This window comes from Acanthochromis polyacanthus, chromosome 6 (assembly GCF_021347895.1).
Source record: "Acanthochromis polyacanthus isolate Apoly-LR-REF ecotype Palm Island chromosome 6, KAUST_Apoly_ChrSc, whole genome shotgun sequence".
Classification (NCBI taxonomy): Eukaryota; Metazoa; Chordata; class Actinopteri; family Pomacentridae; genus Acanthochromis; species Acanthochromis polyacanthus.
The window spans coordinates 18,837,630-18,858,817 of NC_067118.1; the positions used below are offsets into that span (position 1 = coordinate 18,837,630).

The window sequence follows — 21,188 nt, forward strand, 5'->3', positions numbered from 1 at the left end:
TCCAAGATTCATATCCGTACATCAGAAGTGGCAACAGCTGAGAGTCCTCATGCAGATGCCAATTGCTATCTTCTTATTTGTCAGTTTATTTTTCATTTTCATAAATGCTGTTCTTGCCATCTTTACTCTACATCTGATATCTGTTTCACACCTCCCATCTGATGTCATCCATGAACAGAGATATTTCAAATGATGAACCTGCTTCAGTATTCCTTGGTCTAATTCTATGTGACAGGTTGGAATTATATTTTTCTTTGAATTTACCAGTGTCCATACTGGCCATTGATCTGTGGATTCCTCTACTCTGTGTTGCGATTGCACCACCATACATTCACTTTAACTGAATCTGTTTGTACAATCATCCATCCACCTGCATGTCATGGTTTCACGTAACCCAGGTGAAATGAAAGGTGACTTTTAAGAAACAGAAAAGAAAGAGAAGCAATGACAGAAAGATAAACAAGCTGCAAAACAAATAAAATGTCAAGTGTGTGAATGAGGATACAGGCAGAGAGAGAACGTAAAGGTGAACATTTATTCTTGGTCGTAATTTATGAAAACTAAATATATCACATCCAGGCGCAAAACCAATTCCAACTTAACACAGACAATTCTTTGAAAATGCCTACAGTCAGCAAAGCTAAACTAGTCCGTTTCAGCTGTATGGTTTCGCTGCAGCCCAGTGAAGGAAACACACACACTCTATCTCACATATACACAACAACCAACTGGGTTCTGAGTGTTAGGAAAGTGCACTGAGGCATTTTACAGTATTGAGGTCGGCTTCAGCCACGTTTTGCTGAGCTTCATCAATCTCAAAGAGCTGTTACCAAAAGAAGAAAGGAGGTTTGGAAGAAAGGGAGGAGAAAGAAGGGTGAAAGCTGTAGCATTAGACGAGAGGAAGAAAGAAGTAATAGGAAGAGGGAAGGAGGGACAGTGAGAAGGTGTGACGTAGAACAGAAATGAGCATGAAGGGAAAGTGAAAAGGATGCAGAAAGAAGACTAAAAGAAGAGAATTTGCGAATGCGCGTATCAAAAGCAGGCAAGAGATTGGATGTAAAAAAAGATGGGTTATGGAAAAGAGGAGTAAAAGAAACAGAGAAGGGAATCAAAAATGAAAAACACAGCAGGACGGAGAAAGTAGCTTTAAGGGAGAGAAGGGGAGAATCAGAAGGATAGAAAGAGGAGAGAAGAGAGATACCGAGGTGGGAGGAAAATAAGCAGCTTATTAAAGGGACTGCGCTGGAGATGCGGAGAAAAAGCAGCAGCAGCTTTTTCTTTGCTATCCTCCTGAGAAATCTATGGATAATATGTTGCAGAGGAAAAACATTTTGCTTACCACCCCTAAAATACAGGCTTAACTAGGGAAAACCAAAAGGCACAGCAGAGAGAGATAAAACACTGCTGCTGACAGCAGCCGATTCAGACGAGGCGCTGGACAGAACTGGGTTGGCGTCTTTATCACCTTATTTAATGCAACATGGCATTCGGTGGAAGCTTTGATTCACAGGCTTAAAATATCATTTGGGTGTTTTCAGCATTAGACAGGAAGGCCTACTGGGCTACAGAGGACATAGAAAACAAATGAGGTAATGTGCAACAGCAGTATCTTTTCAAAGCCAACACAACACAGCAAATAGAGGAAATCTCAACACTGTGAAATCTACTTGTTTACAAGATGAACAGTGACATTTTGTGAAAGTAGCTTAAAAATCCGAACAATGCAAAACAATTTCAGAATTTCAGTGAAATGAGATGAAGGTAAATTCAGTATTTTGAAAAGACACGGACAGGCGGTGTAGGTTTGGAGAAATGAACGTGTCATCCGGAGGTCGACCGCCCCCTGCTACGTGTGCGTGTGAGGGGAGGGGAGGAGGAGCAATTCTCTCCCTGGCTGCTCAGCCTGTTTACAAAGAAGCTGATGCAGAGGCGTGAAGAACAAGGTGCATGATGCTTAATGCAGCGTTTAACCGACTAGTAAAACACTAAACGTTTAATAAATGAGTAGGCGGTTAAACGATTAAACGACTAGTCGCGCACATCCCTAGTAGTGATATGGTCTCTCCCCAGAAAGTTTTGCCATTGTTAACATTTTGAGTCACTCCTGATTTTTCAGATTCTTTGTTGTGTAAACTGGGAGTTCCGTCATCATGACTGCTGTCTTGGTTTCACAACAATTCACACCTTGAGCCATGTGAGTCCCGGCTTGTTAATGGGCTATTAGCTATGTGAGCTGGAGTGACTATAAATTCTACAACTCATTATTAGTCAGAACTAAGGAAGCCTCTTGGATGAGAAGTGAAATGCCTTCAAGAATCTTCAAGAGAAGTCCAGCTGATTTCCACTGAAGCTCCGATGACTAATAAAGCCATTAACTGAAGGGCATTTGTCTCCTGTGCAGCCTCTGAGTAAAACAATGGCCTAGAATTCTATTTCATTATAAAACAGAGAGTTATCGCATTGTGAAATAGTCCCAAAGCTTGGCCTTGCTGCTGTCAACTCGTGCTCATTAAAAATGCACAAAACTTGAAACAAAGCTATTTGAATGTAAACTGTGTCTCCATTTCTTCCAGTAGGGAAAAAAAATGATCTTGGTTTCCAGGACAACTCAGCTCCGTTTTGGGAGGGGAAACAGCAGCTTGCGGCACATTTACACAAATCTCACAATCCGGCTTCAGCGAAGACACAAAAAACAGCATGTAAGCCAAAATCACAAATAGATAATAAACAAAACACACATAACCTCTGTGTTTACATTTTCTCTGACTGTATCACACAGAAACCAAGTCTCTTTCGTGTCACCCTCTCAGAATCAGAATCACTTTATTCTCCCAAGCAGAGCTGGTAGCATTCCTGAAAAGACCTTGGACAACTCAATCACCCACTGGTTTTCATTTCTAATGATCAGCTTATCAACACGGGAATTCATCCTAAATATAGGAAACAATGCTACTGTGGTCTGTCGTGTGTGTAAAGGCTAGGTTAGTGGTAATATAGAATACTGACCCACAAAGTGTGTCAGCAAAAAGAAAATACCAAAAATAATTCTGAGATGAGGTAAAAGAAGCATCAAGGCAACACACGAAAAACTGACTGAGTCATTAATGGCCCATGTGAGCTGGAGCGACTTGCAAATTCTGGAATTCCCTATTAGTCAGAACCAAAGAAACCTCGGATTAGAGGTGAAACATCTTCAAGAACCTACAAGTTGATTTCTACTGAAGCTCCTTCAATGTGTCGAATGTTAACAAGCACATAAGAGATGGATTCTGCAGGGAAAAACATGCTTCCTTGCACAAAGAGTGAATATGTAAACCTAAAAACATCCCAGCACATATAATATCCTTCCTCCCACAACAATGCACTCACATTGTTTCATGAATTCTCTGGCATGGTGTATTTCAGCCGCAGCAATATGCATTGAACCCTTTGATAAATTGGATCACTCTACATACGTGAAAAAATACAGTATTTTCAAAATGCTGACAATGTTAAGCACGTTATGCTTAACATAACTTTTTGATTTCAACTGCAAAAAAATCTCTTTCACAATATCTTACATCTTTTAAAATGCACTAGTATGTCTCTGAGTGCCACACAATGATGTTTTGCATGGAACAGTAAAAAGTTACATATTCCGGCTTGGAGTGAAATGAAGAGAAAATTGTTGCTATGCCACAAATAGACATTTTATCATGGTTTGCCTCACGTGTGTCTGGCCCACAGTATGGCTCTTAAGTGGGGAAGACTAACCATATGGCTTCAAAGATAGCTGCACACACAGACAAGACTTCTTATCACCAGGTTATCACAAAGTCATGCTTTTGCCATCCTGGAGGAAGAGACGAGAGAGCGACAGAGAGAGACAGGGAGAGAGAAACGGAGAAGGAGGGAGAAAAAATGTCAAACTGTCTGGCCTTTTCTTGCCAATCCCTCCACGATGTCTGTCTGAGAAATTAATCTTCTGTAATCTTTAGATAGGAATCTCACACTTATCTGTCTCTACCCACACCTCCCTGCCCCTCATCATTTCCCCTTTAACTCAAATTCTTTCTCTCGTCCTTTTCCTGTTTCTTTTTTTCCCTGCATTTCCCTTTCTATTAACTCTTCTTCTTGTATTCACAATTTGTCCATGTGTCTTTTTTCTACCTTTTTAACGACAGGACACTCTTTGTCTCTGTGTTCATGCCATTATCTCCTGCCTGGTCACTTATCTTCCATCTGTATCCCTCCATCGGTCTGTCCAGCCAACACACTGACAGCTCAATAGGGCCTCATACGGATATCAAACTTTCCATTCCTCTGTAAACTGTCATATGGTTATCAGCAGGATTGTGATGGTATTTTAGGTCTTTTCCCTCACGGCTTTGGAAGTGACGCTGTGTGGAACTGCACATCTTATCTACCAAAATAGACATTTTGATCACAAAAAAACAACCCTTTATAACAGGGATAGTGGTTTGTATCTGAACATCTGGAATGCAATTTGAATGTTCTTTTTTTCATTTTTATCTAGCGACGATAACAAAACCCTACTGAGTGATGATATTGCACTGAAGACTACATTTTTCCTGAATGTGACAGTTCTAATGGATGGTTATCGCTCCTGCTTTATCTTTCCTCAACTGCTCGATTTGAGGTTTAGAAAAACCTCAGTGTGTCACAGATTTTGCACATTTATACCACAGTTTTCTCTGCTGCATGGGTCAGTATGAGCGCATGAATTGGTTGCATTCCTTTATCCCATACTTTGCACCTCAGAACAGGATTGCCTAGAAGTACCGGGCTTTGCAAAAGTTCTGTTGCATGGTTTCATGATCTTTAGAGATGTTTACATATCGGAGTGAAAAATTCCATTAAATAAACTGAAAGTTCTACCTTATAGGCAGGTGTCCTTAATACAATTTTTTTATCCGGTGAGGTTGTATCAAGATGGAAGTCAAAAGAGTTGAGATATCTGCTCTCCTTCATGCTGGCCACAAGTCTGACAGAGCCAAGCAGCTGAACATCAGCCGGATGACCGTCCACAGAGTCGCGGAGAGGCTCAAGAATGGTGAAGATCTTTCAGTGATCTTTCAAGAATGGTGAAGACCTGAAAGATCTTCACCATTCTTTAGCCTCTCCGCAACTCTGTGGACGGTCATCCGGCTGATGTTCAGCACAAAGGAGAGCAGATATCTCAACTCTTTTGACTTCCATCTTGATACAACTTCACCGGAGAAAAAAATTTGTATTAAGGACACCTGCCTATAAGGTAGAACTTTCAGTTTATTTAATGGAATTTTTCACTCCGACATGTAAACGTCTCTAAAGATCACGAAACCAAGTGTAACAGAACTTTTGCAAAGCCCGGTACATATCATAATTCATACAAAAATAACTACAGAAGAGTGACTTAATAGCCAAGTGGTGAGTACACAGTCCATATGGGCACAAATATCCCTGAGCAGCAACTCTCGGGCTCAACGTTCCTCTGGCTATTTATTGTGCATCATTCTCCTACTCTCTCCTCATATGTTCTATTTGTTTTCTGGTAATATCAAATAAAAAGGCAGATAATGGCCCAATAACGTCTCCAAAAAAAGTTCCCATCTCATTCTCCACCGAGCCTTCCACTACTAGCTGCAGCTCGACACACCGATGACTCTGTTAAGCTGTTCTAAGCAAAGGCAAGAAGTGGTAATATTGGAATAATTCAAACAAACATGTTTGAAATGGAAATGAATGAGACCGAGAGCTCCACCCTGCAAGTTGACAAGCTTTCTTCCTCAGGTCTGTAATGACGGAAATCCCAGATGTCAGAATCTGTTTTTTTGAGATGGTCATCAGTAATTTGTTTTAAGGAGAACTATCCAGTTATGATTTTAATATTTGCTAATGATGTGCCTTACAGCATGTGAAAAATAGCATATCGACAAATTTGTTCTCATCTTTGTATATGTATATGTAACTGCTTGTTTTTGTCAAAAACAGTCTGATTTAAAGCTGTAATGTATAATAATGCATGCTACTGTATGCTATTTAAATAGATCCAAGCAATATTGGATGACCTTTTGGAGGAAAAAGATTGATACTGATGCTGAAAGGCATTCATTAGGTTAACGTGACTCATCATTACTAGTACATGCAAGCAACAACAATGATACTACAAATCTCGTCAGGATTTCTCCAGCTACAAACTTGAACAACCTGCTGGTGCAACCGTGTTCAGTCACACTCTGTTGCTGGTTGGTTCAAAACCCCTTGACTCTGCATTGTGTTTGTTTTTAAAGAAGTCGGAAGGCTGAAATGTCTTCTCTGTGCTATTTATTGTACCATCTGGTAAATGTAAGAAATAATCGTGTCAGTGGACTCAGGTGTCTCGTGTACGCCTCTCAGGAACTGACAGTGAATAATACACAGTAATACAATATCAAAACAAAGAAATAAAACAAAATATCTATCCATTATCTATGTACTGCTTAATCCTCATTCGGGTCGCAGGGGGGCTGGAGTCTATCCCAGCTGACTTAGGGTGAAGGTAGGGGACACTCTGGACAGGTCACCACTCACATTCACACCTACGGACATTTTAAAGTTACCAGTTAATCTTAGCATGGTTTTGGACTGTGGGAGGAAGCCAGAGTACCCGGAGAAAACCCACACATACACAGGGAGAACATGGAAATTCCATCCAGAAAGATCCAAGGAAGGCGGGGACGTGACCCGTGAATCTTCTAGCTGCAAGGCGAAAGTGCTAACCACCAAGCCACTTTGCTGCCCAAAACAAAATATGTACCTGGTAAATATGAGAAAACACTCTCATCAGTGGGCTCAGGCATCTTGTGCACGCCTCACTATAAAAATAGCAACACATTCATTTAGGCCAATGCTCACGAGATAGCTAGCTTACAGAGCATTTCAAGCTTCACATACACATAATTAAACAAATCAAAACATAAAATATGTGTCAACACACTCCAATGAACATCTGCGTAGATCGTAGTGCACATACAGTCATAAAATAAACAAAGGAACATAAAAAAATATGTATTTATGAGCCTGTGATGTGCTCCACAACCTAGCTTGTGCACGCTTCTTAGTACCTAACAGTGTGGCATCAATGCCAGTTGCATACTATAGCTCCAGAGAGGGCGCTATTGAGCCAACAACTACAAATTAAATCAAAGCCAAATTACAGCAAGTGGAAATATTTATCATATATACACTGTTACACTGGCCACATTGACTATACCCACATTAAAAACAAATGTGGAACAGCTACTTCTAATGTTGCAATGAGACAAGTCCTTGATGGTTCTTTTTTTGTGATCTACAAAGCAACCCTGAAGATATCCATATTTTGTGTTATTCCATCAATCCAACAAGCTGCATGGGATAAAGCCAGTAAATAGAGAGGCAGATCAGACAGGAGGGAGATGGATGAAGAGAAGGAAAGAGGAGAGATGCTTACATGTTTCTCCCCTTCGATCCTCTTGTCAGCCTGTTGAACAGCCTCCAGGTACTTAAAATGCAACTCCATCAGTCGATCAACCTGGAGAGAGAATGAAATAGAGGCAGAGGGAAAGTGAGAGATGCAGCATACAAGAAAACAGTGAAAATAGGGGAAATGTGAAGGGTACAAAGCAGAGACAGAACAAGATATGCGTCATGATAAATACACAGCACCTCTAATAATTTGCTAATAGGCACTTCATAATAGATATGAATCGTCTACTTCTTATTTGTCAGCATTAAATGAATTAACTACAAATCTTTTTGCGATAGAACTCTTGCAGAGAGGGTTAATGAAGTGATGAACAAAGAGAACAAGTATATTATTTTTAAGATTCTAATTTACTATATCAAGATATGACCAAAGAACTCTTGTGTAAATGCTAAAATGAACAAACAGGTGCTGAAGATGAATGACAGAAGTGAAATTCTAGGATGGTGTAGCAGTGAGAAAGCATTTCATGTTTGTCTAAAATGACAGGTAGTTTCAAAACTTAAGTGTCCTATCAAGATTGCCTTGAGCAACAGACTGTAAATCAGACATTTTTGCACATTAGAACTGTGGGAGTTGCAAGAAAAAAAACTTTACTTGAGATTACTTTCTCAAGTTCCGTAGCCTTTGGCAGCCAGCAGCCAGCATACAGCATGCGCAAGTACAGAGTGATTGTGTGACCTGAATATGAACATGAATGTATTTAACTGGCCATGTAAACAGACTGTCAAAATGGATAGAAACTGATTGTTTCAGTCAAATGTTTTCTAATATGACATTAGAAGAATTTAGAAGCCAGTTTATTCAAAGGAATGTGATGGAGTTATGTGACGATCGGTGTACGTCTGTCTGTCCGTCTGTTATTCCATCTGTGTGCAACATTACTCAACAACGGACAGATGGTTTTGGATGAAATTTTCAGGGAAGGTCAGAAATGACACAAGGATCCCCTGACTAGATTTTGGCATTGATGTGGCTTAAAGTCTGGATCTACTGATTTGTTAAAGAGTTCTGTGTCATTACGAGATTGCAGCACGGCATCACTGTAACCATGACAACAAGTGAACACTATGCCAGCTGTTTGCTGACGATCACATGATTGTGATCCTACTACAAATGGACCGCTGCAGAATTATCAGGACTTATCCGTGGTAAATGACATAAAGAGTAACTGACTAAATTGTGAGGGTGTTTCCGAGTCCCATCAATTGCCGCTGCTCACTACATATTTAGGTCATTAATTCAGTATGTGAACACAACGTACAGATGTATGACACACCTGTGCTCAATGGAAGATTATTTTGTATGCAAGTTGACAAAGAAACCAAGGACAGTACAAAGAGCCACAGCTGCTAAGAAACACATCGCAAATTCAGGCTTTCTTGTAACATTATGAATTTCTGAAACCATAAAATCTTGGAGAAAATGTATGAGATTTTCCCATGGTGATGACTAAAGCCTAAACAAAGAAACAAAATAAATACTCAACTCCTCGAAACTCAAAACCAGCCAGCAGGCTTAAAACATATGTTGTCTTTCAACAAAATGACACCATTAATCAGAATGAGAAACTGTAAAAAACACAAAGTGTTCTCTGCCTTTCAACCTTAGAGCAGTCCTTGAACTACTTACAGTGCCTTGTGAAAGTATTCGGCCCCGTTGAACTTTTCAACCTTTCGCCACATTTCAGGCTTCAAACATAAAGATAGAAAATTTTAATTTTTTGTCAAGAATCAACAGCAAGTGGGACACAATCATGAAGTGGAATGAAATTTATTGGATATTTTATACTTTTTTAACAAATAAAACCTGAAAAGTGGGGTGTGCAATATTATTCGGCCCCTTTACTTTCAGTGCAGCAAACTCACTCCAGAAGTTCAGTGAGGATCTCTGAATGATCCAATGTTGTCCTAAATGACTGATGATGATAAATAGAATCCACCTGTGTGTAATCAAGTCTCCATATAAATGCACCTGCTCTGTGATAGTCTTGGGGTTCTGTTTAAAGTGCAGAGAGCATCATGAAGACCAAGGAACACACCAGGCAGGTCCAAGATACTGTTGTGGAGAAGTTTAAGGCCGGATTTGGATACAAAAAGATTTCCCAAGCTTTAAACATCTCAAGGAGCACTGTGCAAGCAATCATATTGAAATGGAAGGAGTATCAGACCACTGCACATCTACCAAGACCCGGCCGTCCCTCTAAACTTTCACCTCCAACAAGGAGAAGACTGATCAGAGATGCAACCAAGAGGCCCATGATCACTCTGGATGAACTGCAGAGATCTACAGCTGAGGTGGGAGAGTCTGTCCATAGGACAACAATCAGTCGTACACTGCACAAATCTGGCCTTTATGGAAGAGTGGCAAGAAGAAAGCCATTTCTCAAAGATATCCATAAAAAATCTTGTTTAAAGTTTGCCACAAGCCACCTGGGAGACACACCAAACATGTGGAAGAAGGTGCTCTGGTCAGATGAAACCAAAATTGAACTTTTTGGCCACAATGCAAAACGATATGTTTGGCGTAAAAGCAACACAGCTCATCACCCTGAACACACCATCCCCACTGTCAAACATGGTGGTGGCAGCCTCATGGTTTGAGCCTGCTTTTCTTCAGCAGGGACAGGGAAGATGGTTAAAATTGATGGGAAGATGAATGGAGCCAAATACAGGACCATTCTGGAAGAAAACCTGTTGGAGTCTGCAAAAGACCTGAGACTGGGACGGAGATTTATCTTCCAACAGGACAATGATCCAAAACATAAAGCCAAATCTACAATGGAATGGTTCACAAATAAACGTATCCAGGTGTTAGAATGGCCAAGTCAAAGTCCAGACCTGAATCCAATCGAGAATCTGTGGGCAGAGCTGAAGACTGCTGTTCACAAACGCTCTCCATCCAACCTCACTGAGCTCGAGCTGTTTTGCAAGGAAGAATGAGCAAGAATTTCAGTCTCTCGATGTGCAAAACTGAGAGACATACCCCAAGCGACTTGCAGCTGTAATTGCAGCAAAAGGTGGCGCTACAAAGTATTAATGCAAGGGGGCCGAATAATATTGCACGCCCCACTTTTCAGTTTTTTATTTGTTAAAAAAGTTTAAAATATCCAATAAATTTCGTTCCACTTCACGATTGTGTCCCACTTGTTGTTGATTCTTGACAAAAAATTAAAATTTTCTATCTTTATGTTTGAAGCCTGAAATGTGGCAAAAGGTTGAAAAGTTCAAGGGGGCTGAATACTTTCACAAGGCACTGTATTTGTGACATATTCTATTATCAAAATAATGCTTAAACAAGTGACAATTCATCAAAATCAAGTTATTTTATGTCTTTTTTTTAACCCCCAAATGGCCAGGTCTCCCTCAGAAAAGAGATTTTTAATCCCAAGGAACTTCCTGGTAAAATAAAGCTTAAATAAAGAAAACAATTTGCCCTAACCAGATTAAATATATAAATGAACGGACGGACGGACGGACGAACGAACGAACGAACGAACGCTGAGCTCTTCGGCAAAGACATGAAGTCAGCAGACAAGTACTGATGTAATTCAAAAATCTGAGTAGCTGATTATGTACAGTCGGTTTTTTTTTCTCCAGTATTTGAAATATCTGTGCACTTGAAGTGTTTTATGTGTTGATTCAAGAAATTCGATTTTCATTGTTTCTACTGTTTTTGATATGTGGCGTTATAATTTTGGTATGCAGCACACAGGACATGTTTGTGTTCTCTCAACTTCTAGCCATGGTTGTTCTGTTTCCTTATAGGTGCAGGACTCTTAGGTAAAGTGTCAAATGAACAAATAAAAATGTGGCAGGAGCGAAAAAGACTCAGAAACTGCTTGAAATTTAGAGGATGAAGGTCATTTACCACTCCTTTGCTCTACTACCATGTTCTTATGTCGAAGCTACCTGGAAAAAACTATTAATATCCAATATATATAAAGCTGCACAAGGCTTTAGGAAATAATCTGTTAAAAACAGATTATCAAGTCTCTAAAAGTAAGTCAGGTATTTTTAGGAACTTAGCGACTAGCTTCAATTAACAAAGCATTTTGTGACATAAGAAAAACATTGCTTTTGCAAAATGTTCCATCCAGGGTCATGCAAGAAAAATTCATTTTCATTATTGATTAATCTGTAAAAAACAATTTTGGAATTGGGTAATTCTCATGACAGCTTCCCAGAGTCTAAAGTGATGTTCTTAAATTAGTTATCTCAGTGTCAACCAAAATCTGAAAAAAACTGTATTTATGATCATATCTAGTATCATAACAAACAGCAAATATCATATTTGGGAAGCTGAAACCAAGAAAAAGATGTCATTTTTGCTTGAAAAATCACAAGTAATCAGTCACACTAACAGTTACGTTTTCATTTGACAAACTGACTATTTACTGCAGTCTTAAAAGAATGCAATCCATAAACTAAAAATACAGAAATCATGGGTCTGTACAGGATGAAAAAAAATTGTTTGGTCTTAATCCCTTGACACCTGAATTTATTTACAGTTATATAAGATAAAACATTATTTGTGTTTTTGCTTTCCAGCTAATGCTGGATTAAGTGGAGATTGTTAACTAGTCTATTACACATAGAACAGATTATATAATAATTAGGTCCCATGCCAACCAGTCTTACAAGAAATCAGTGTGCGCAAAAGTTCAGAGGTACGTATTGAATATGCACAAGCCGGCACTGGGGGAATGGATACGCTATCTCAGCTGCAGTCTGAATGAAGGTGGTATGATGCGAATTTGCGACAATAGGCGTCAATGGATTAATATGCTCTTAAGGTCCCCCGAAAATATTTTTTAAAAAACTTACATTTTCATAATTCAAAAAGCAACCATTGAAGTTAAAATACTAATCTTATAAAAGTTCCAGTTTAACACAAAAAAAACTTTTCCAATTTGCTCCTGCAGGATTGATTAGATTTGAATGAGAATGGTCAGGCAAAATCCATGAACAACCAGATGTGTGCACAACTGAGCACAGCCCACAAAACAGCAAAAAGAGTTCAGAGAAAAACACTAATCCAAAAGTCTCTTGTGCGAAATAACAAAACAGCTTGGTAGAAAATTGTGTGGTTATGTAGGGTCCTATTGCCTGTAGTAAGAAACTGATTGAGGCGGTATGTTTTCAGGGCATTTAAATTTAGAAAATACAAAGACGTGTTCTGATTCAAGGGGCTGCAAATAACCTGTAACCACAGCATATGGATGATGAACACACATGAACACTTCAGCTGAGGCTTCTTGATGAAGCAATCTGCTGGCAATCAAAAAAAAAAAACTGTGAAAAAGGGAGAGAAACAAAAGAAAACAGCAGGAAGATGATGAAAACTAACCTTCTCACAGTCGTTCTCTGTGAACTTGTTGAGGAGTCTGCTTCTCTGTTGGGACTTGAGATTTCTCAGCATGGAAGCGATGATGGAGCAGACGTGCTCTGAAAAAAAGTAAAGTGAGAAGTGAAGCAAAAACTTCCTTGTTTTTATTACCAAGCAAAATTCTCAAAACTTTTCCCTTCTAACGTCAAAAAGATAACTGCTACTCTCAGACAAACACATGCAGCAGGTATACCTACAGGAGCATCAAAGAGATCAAAGTGCTAAGATTACTGAGCTTAAAATAACCTATGAGCCACAGTTATATTCCTCAGTGTGGTGTCAAAACAGTCTCAAATTCAAAAAACTAACTGCAAAGCTCATTCACACCCACATTCACAGCCCTCAGAAAGAACAAATCGATTAGCACTTGATAATTTGCAATTACAGCACGCATCCAGCTAAGCGTGGCCACTATAACAGAGAGAGCACAGAACAAGAGGAGGAGAAGATGTTAATGAAATTTAGAAATCAATTGTCATTTTAGGGCATGCTGGAACATGTGCAAGGGTTTTGGCTGTGATTGAATTACAGTTTTTGTGGTGATAAACAATTTGTCTGTGGCAGCTCTGGGGCCATTTACTGAGTAGGAGCTATAAAAACCTGTTAATTGACTAAATTAGCAACAAACACTAGCTAGTCACATTGAGTGGCCCTGTTAAACCAATTCATGCTATATAAAACTTGCTAGCTATCTCATTTAAAAGACCTTCTTAGTCCAGGCTTCACTAGTATGTGACAATCAGTAGAACATTTCCCTATGATACTGAATGAAACATACACTGTATGCACAGGGGGAGTAGAATATGACACTGCAACATCTCCGGATATACAGAGCGGAGGAAAAAATGTAATTGGACTTTATCAACAAGAGGTCAATATTCTCTCTCAACAAGGCTTTCCAGTTGCTTAGCAACAGGAGTACAGGAATCAATTCCATTTCTGCTTTTTAAAGGGGGTCATGTTTGCTGTCAATTCCCTTTGTGCAATCCCTTATGACCTGCAGCGCATTTACCCACAAGACAGGGTGGCTGAGAAACCCAAAGGCTCCAATACCTGCTAATGTCAGTTCTTTCAGACCACATAAATATCCATGATAACGTGAACAATATACGCAGAACAAGGCCTAAAAATGCACTGAAGCACAAAACAAAACAAACTGGAGTCATGCTGCTTCAGAAAAAAAAAGGTCCAGTGGAGAATATATTCCACTAAAAGCTGAAAGAAATTGACAAATGCTGATCACTGCTGAATCTGTGAGTCAGTAGCCTTCAACTGAATGAAAGAACTGCTGATGTGAAACTCTTCTGGTCTCCTCGGTTAATGTTCTTACCACTAAACCAAATCTTTTCATGTTCTAGCTCAACTTCCTATCCATTTACTCATTATTAACAAGGCAATTAGAGCCTGTGAGAATGTGGCTTTACATCTTCCTAAACAACAAAATTTCTATGAATAAATAAGCAGCATCACAAGTAAATAAGTCACAGCATCGTAGAGAGTGGATGAGGTTTTCGATGCTGGCTCCTGGAAGGTCTTGGTGAAGGTGGCAGACATTAGCCAATATCACATTTATACACAGCCAGTATGAAACGATTTCTTAGACCTCAAATGCAAGAGTTGTGAACATTCAAGTGCCTGGCTATGAGCCTAGCTGACAAGCTCAAACCCACACCTTTGTCTACCACACATTTTTAAGGTGGCCTTTTACATGCACCTGTTCTGTTTTTGGTTGTCTAACCACTGTCCTAAAACACTCAGAAACTCAAAAATTCTTCATCAGGGCTGTTAGGTCATCAGGCCAGACGTCACATCAGTGAGAAGAGCATGGCAAAACAAAAGAATACAAGTTCATCAAACCTTATGTTACTCATAAACAGGAAGTCATTAATCAAAACAGGGCTTTGGGGCCTTTCAGCTCTTTTTAAGCAGCGAAAACACCCTAAAATTGACCAGTTAGCATGAGAAAACATTTCTTAACTACACTCCTTATTCCTTAAAAGATGCACTAATCTTGTAATTAATTTTAAAAAAAAACTGCAGATTGTAATCATGCAACCTGGTAAATTTAAAAGGGCTCTATGGAAGGCAACATTCACTTTGGTCTTTGGTACAAAAAAAAACCTGCATGACATTTTAAGTAATTAATTAACTATATAAAACTTAGAATAAGTGACTGCATAACTATTCACTTCCTTTAAAGTAATTCACCAAATTCAACACAGGTTCAGCCAATTGGTGCTAAAAGTCACACAAATATTTAAATAGAGATCATCTGAGTGCATTCAAAGGCTTGTAGTAGAGACCTGTATCTGGAAGGTCCAGTCATGGTGAATAGTTCTTCTGCTTATAAGTACACTGTGAATGGTAAAGTACATTCCAAGTAGCTCTGTGAAAAGGTTATTGAAAAGCACCACTCGGGGGATTCTACAAGAAAATTTCCAAGTCACAGATTATCTCTTGGAGTCCAGATAAACCCATCATCAGGAAGTTGAAGGAGTGCACCATGTGCAAATCTGACAAGAGCTGGATGTCCTCAAAAACTGAGTGACCAAGCAAGAAAGAGATTGGTGAGGGAGGTCACCAAGACAAGTATGACTCCTCTGAAGAAGTTAAAAGCCTCAGCAGCTGAGATGGGAGAAACTGTGCATCCTCTAGCATTGCCCATATTAAATCTGGACAAGAGATCACTAGAAGGCATGTAGGAGACTGAAATCAACTAGAAGACGGTTTTTGGACGATGAGATCAAATTTGAGGTTTTTTGCCAGATGCTATGTTTGTTTTTTGCAAATTCATGTCAATAAAAGTCAAATTAAATCTACCATAATTCAAGGCTGAAAAGCAATAAAAGGGGGAAGCTTCAAAGGGGGTGAAATCTTTTTATAGGCATTGTATTGGCATGGTGAATAATTAACAGAGAACTAAATATGGCTTAAAATGTGCTTACTTTAGGGGTTTTAATTTTTCTTAACTAGTGCAGTGCCTTCTCTCAATGGTTAAAGGTTCTGAGTGCAACATTTCAGAACCAGTGGAAGTCACTGGAACATCAGCATTTCAGATCAAAACAAACAGGCACAGCAGTAGAAACTCCTATGTTGAGCTAAAATTAAACAAGTGGACATAATTTAGTTGAGATAGATAGAATAATATGTTTTTAATTTCATAGGATTTTGAGGGCACTTGCTGAACATTGAACTTCACTTTCTCTTTTCCAGTGTCATGTGGGAGATTACTCTCACCATGCTTATAAATACAGGGAGGGCCAACAGTTTCAAAGGGAAGGACTCACATGTAACCTGGCAATAGTCAGATTAATAATTGTGTAGTACTTGATAGTACTCCACAATATCAATCTGGGACCGCTCCATGTAAATCCGTTCGGAGGAAAGAGGCACGGATTGGACAATGCAACAGTATGTCCCGCCTCTGACAGGTTTGTTTTTAGCCAATCGCGGGATCTTCACAACGAGCGGAGCCAATTGGCAGATTAAACTCTTACCAAAACCCGTAGGTAAAAAAGCACAAACATCTTTACCATCCAGAAATGCGCAAAGCGCCTCTCGTTGTTGTTCTTCCTTCAAAAAAGTGACAGGAGATTCAGCTAAAACTGACTTAATAGCAGCATCTACACGATCGTTGTCCTCCGTCGCCATGTTTGTTTTGATCTACTGGCACTTGGTGTCGTCGTCACACCCGGATATCCCGCCCCACACACGAATACTGCTGTGTGATTGGCCCAAACCAACTTGGTGCTGTACGAAAAGTGAAGGCGGGAGCGGAGCAAGATGGTTTCTTGAGAGATTTGTGAACTCACAAATATCACGAGAAATCAACTTGCTGGCAAGGTTAACTCACATGCACTAACATACACACCGGGTCAAACCAATGACATAAACTTAGAACACACACACTCAGATTACAGTATACACACACACAGAGAGGGATTTAATTCTCTATGAAGCGCACCATTATTGCAATACACCTTACAGTTACAGATAAATTAATGCTATATTTACGTATCAAATCTTGCATCTTGCACCTTTAAACTCTGGTTTGCCCACTAACAGGCACAAAAAAGGCATTTACTTCATAGTGTGCTACAGTAATATCCCTTCAACATTTCTTTGAAAATAAATGAGATCTAATGGTATGTGAGAGGAGCAGTTGAAATTCTCAACAGACTTCACAGTTTCAATAACTGACTGGTACAACAGGTATTACATGCAGTTAAAGCTATGTGGTCTAGCTGCACACTGGTTCAGTCCACATATCTCTTATTTTAATGTAGACAACCTTATTTCCTGTACACAATGACAAGGAGGCTAACTGCCATTTCCAGAAGGACACTACTTTATCAGCTTGAACCAAGTGGTAATTGATGTCGCCACCTCCACGCCCTGCCGGGGAGACTATTGATCGCTGGCTGTGGAATGTTCTCCCCAAAGAGTTTAAAACTAAAGAGAGACTGCTCCGTTGAGATTTGCAAAGGGGTGGAAGCAGAATTACATTGTGGGTACCAAATAGAGGGCAAACTGCAAAAAAAACTGCTTCCTCATCTGTCTTTAAAAAGGTGTGCAATCAATACTTCATTTACATGTCTTGCTTTACACTTTAATGTTGGGTACAAATATAAGGGACACAATCTCCCACAGAACAGTAATAACCAATTTTACCTTCCAAATGTACGCAACTTCATCTGGGGTCAGCTTGCACATGGTACGAAAAAGGTCACCCTCAAGAGCAGGCCGAATCGATCATGACAGATGGGGTAAAAGTCAAATCCATACACCATAAAACACGTTAGATGTAGTAAGTAAACTCCAGTTTGTAATTCTGTGGTTAACTCAATAGCTGCATGGTGGTCGTGACAGCAAAGAACCTCCTGCTGCTCAGAACAATCATATACATGAGCCGTCCAAGTTCACTGCGCCGTTTTTAGAATCCTACATAATTGCTTTTATTTTAAAAGAAACATAAAATTCAGCACATACAGCACAAAACCACAACATAAAAACTGTGTAAGAAGGAGAAAGACAAGTCGACCATGTCCATTTGGTGTGAACTGACTCAGCCATGCTGTATATTTGGCAGCAATGACACACCGCTAATGGAGTTGGCATCTCCTCAAAGTAATGCATGAAGCCTTCCCATCACCGTAAACTACTTTAGAGCAGTGAACAAGGTCTCAGTCAACTCTTCCTAGATTGATATACGCAGCACATTTCTAAATGCTAGCATTCACTCATGCTTCATTAATTATTCACTGTTTGTCTCATCTTTGCCCCAGGAGTTCAAGAGTACTAAGTTAACATGCAAATAACCCCGTGGGGCCTGAATACATTTATTGATTGAGAGTAGTTTTGAACAACAGAGGAACAGATAGGTGGTACTGCATTGATAGACAGACTGAGTCTGGACTAACTGTGCCCTGGGGAGAGCAATCAGCTTCTCTGCACCACATGCTAGCCCGTCTAAGAGGGTTATAAAGTCTGCATTCACTGTCTAAAAGAGCAGCACTAAATTCTGGCTCTGAATTCCATTGTAACTCTTCATTAACACATCTCTTGTGTTAAAACTGTGTTTCACAATATACAGAATACACTAAATAGGCTATTGGTTCCTGAGATTTGATACTCGTGAGTAGAGACGTTTAGATTAGCAGAAATTATGGCACAAGGACTACACTTGAACTTGGCTCGAGGGGTCACCGTAGGAGTTTTTCCAGTACAGAAACAGCCCCGTAATCAGCCCTTTTATCTTTCCGTTTCGTTACTAGTGTAGGATCCATGGAACTCACGAGGTGACAGTAATTTTGCAGCTTCAGTGTCAGATCACAGACAAACAAGAAAAGCACTCAGAGAGCGCAGCATTCCGCCAATGCTGCTCAGTCGTCATATCATTTCTGATGGATGAAATCCTTAATAAAAATGATGCTGCACTGAGCACAGGTGTCTGTTACGCATGTATATGTTATGTACAGACACCAAATCGTGTGATCCTAATACAGTTTTCCCCTGGGTTGAAATGGCTGTGAGGTGGTAGGGTGTACGCAAGGGCCAAAGCAACTAGGGGGGGTCCGGGGGCATGCCCCCCGTAAAAATTTTGAAAATCAAGATGCAAAATGGGGCATTCTGGCACAATTTGGAGCACATTTTGTTGTATTTGTAGCCATTTCCAAAAACTAAATTAAATAAAATGTTCATGTTTCTTTTCTAAAAATTAGTCATAGGGAGAAAATATGACAAATATAAACCCACTTGTCCTTGCGATCAAAACATGTCAACTAGTCCAGTCTATTATATTCTGGTCAGATTTCCACAAGCCATTCCAAAATGCCACATCAGTTCTTATTACAAATTTGAAAAAGATGACAAAGGACTTGAATCTGGAATCAAGTGGTGACTTTTACTTTTTTTCTAAAAACAACTACATGTTAGGTACCAAATCCCCACTTCATTTTTATTTAAAATAAAAAGGTTATGTCATGACCTTCATTTTACTTAAAAATGTGAAAGAAAACTTCAACTCTGGATTAACAACTGGTTTTCTGAAGGAGTTAGTTCTGTTTTCAAAACTGTTACCTTTTTGAACAAAGAAATAACTTCTTTAGAATACCAGTTGTTAACCTTGAGTTAGAATACATAATTTTGCACTGTGATATGTGTCAGGCAGCTGAATTAAAGACTTTAAGTAAACATTCCTGAAAACACAAACACCAAATTTGAACACACGCTCTCTTTATTACATGAGGCAAATCAAATATAAGTGGGAATTAATGTTGATCAATCTAAGCTTTCCATGGGTGTATAGTGTTTCTATAATCGCGTTGGCAGTGTCGTTCTATTTTGAAAAATGCTTATCAGATATCAAAACGCCCCGCCTGCGGGCCGGTGAACCGTTGAAATTACAGAATTTGTTTTGCCATTGAATGATATAATTTCGAGCACTCTATAAATCATTTTATCAAAAGAAACTAGGAACTTTATATTTCGTTGAAATCATTTGTCTCGTTCGTGAGAACGGGTTTTGTCGTGCCTAAATGTTTTAACGGGAGCCATTTTTGCAGTCACTATCAATTCGTATCGCCGCGGACAACAAAACAGTAAGCAAACTCAGTAAAGGAAGCGAGATCGATGCCTACACTGCGTTGCTCACTTTATTTTGATGACATGCGATAGTTTTGATACTTAATTTGACGTATGTCTGTGATGCACACCTGCTTTTAGCCCCGAAAAATGAAACCATGGAGCGCTGCCGCTTCTTGTCTGCAATGGGGATGTACCTTCCTGTTTTCAGCCACGGCGAGAAAAGGCTGCCATTCTGGCTTGTTGATTTCAGCGGCGAATATACCGGACTTATGTGTCAATGCTTTCTAATATTTAGCATTACTTTTTTTTTTTTTTTTTTTGGCGCGGACCAGTGAGGCGTCAATGTCAGCAAAATTGTAATGAGGCGGTGGCCTATACCAGCGAGGCCTCGTCGGTCATATAGGTGGGGAAACACTGCTAATATGTAGCGGAATTGATGAGACTTGAAAACACCCCCACAACTTAATCAATTGTTCCTTGTAGCATTTCCAACAGATAAGTCCTGATAAGTCCACAGCGATCAATATATGGAAAATTTTAGAAGACCACTACTTGAAAAGTAGGTCAAGACTACAGAAAGAAATGCTTATTTTTATTGCTTTTTCCCCCCCAGGTTTAACCAATCAGCATTGAATCCTTTCTTCCCTAAAGGACTGGGTCAAACATTTTCCCCATTCCTGTAGGTCAAAAATAATATAAATTTTACTAAAACTTTCATAAAGCTCAAAGTACACAGCAAACTCATTTCAACTTGAGTAATGACTCGTTTCAAAAAAACTTGCTGTACATTATAATGGCTGATATGAAAAAGGTCTGAGTTATTAAATTCCTCCTACTACTGAGTGATAAATTTTGTCTTGATGTTAAGCATGTCCCTTCACAAACAGAATATTAAGTGTTCTGAGTAAAATCTTTCATATACAGCTAAATATGCCACAGCATATTTCATTAAAGTTTACAGGGATGAAATATGATCAATCCCCAGCAGAGGAAAGACCAAACGTGAAGAAGATGTTAATTAGATGCATCTTTACACAAGGATCTAACAGCAAATCTCTCCCTCTGAAATGCACTAATAATAGGATAATAATAGGATTACACAGCGTGACTCTGACAACACAGATTCCAATCAAACTTGTATCATGTAAAATATTACTGATCTCAATCTGAGCCAAAGGCACTCTGAGCTGGGAGGAGGATTAAATGAGAGTTCCATTTAAGTCTCTGC

At 39.4% G+C, this 21,188-nt stretch overlaps 1 protein-coding gene across 1 annotated transcript in view; it reads right to left on the reverse strand.

Annotated features, from left to right (window-relative positions):
- ctnnbl1 (catenin, beta like 1) overlaps nucleotides 1–21,188 on the reverse strand; it is an 86,864-nt gene that overhangs the window by 29,227 nt on the left and 36,449 nt on the right. Inside the window, exons 12-13 of the mRNA XM_051949794.1 lie at nucleotides 12,836–12,933; nucleotides 7,454–7,534 (exon numbers count right to left, since the gene is read on the reverse strand). Coding sequence (XP_051805754.1) covers nucleotides 7,454–7,534; nucleotides 12,836–12,933 — 179 coding nt within the window. The remainder of the gene's footprint in view (nucleotides 1–7,453; nucleotides 7,535–12,835; nucleotides 12,934–21,188) is intronic.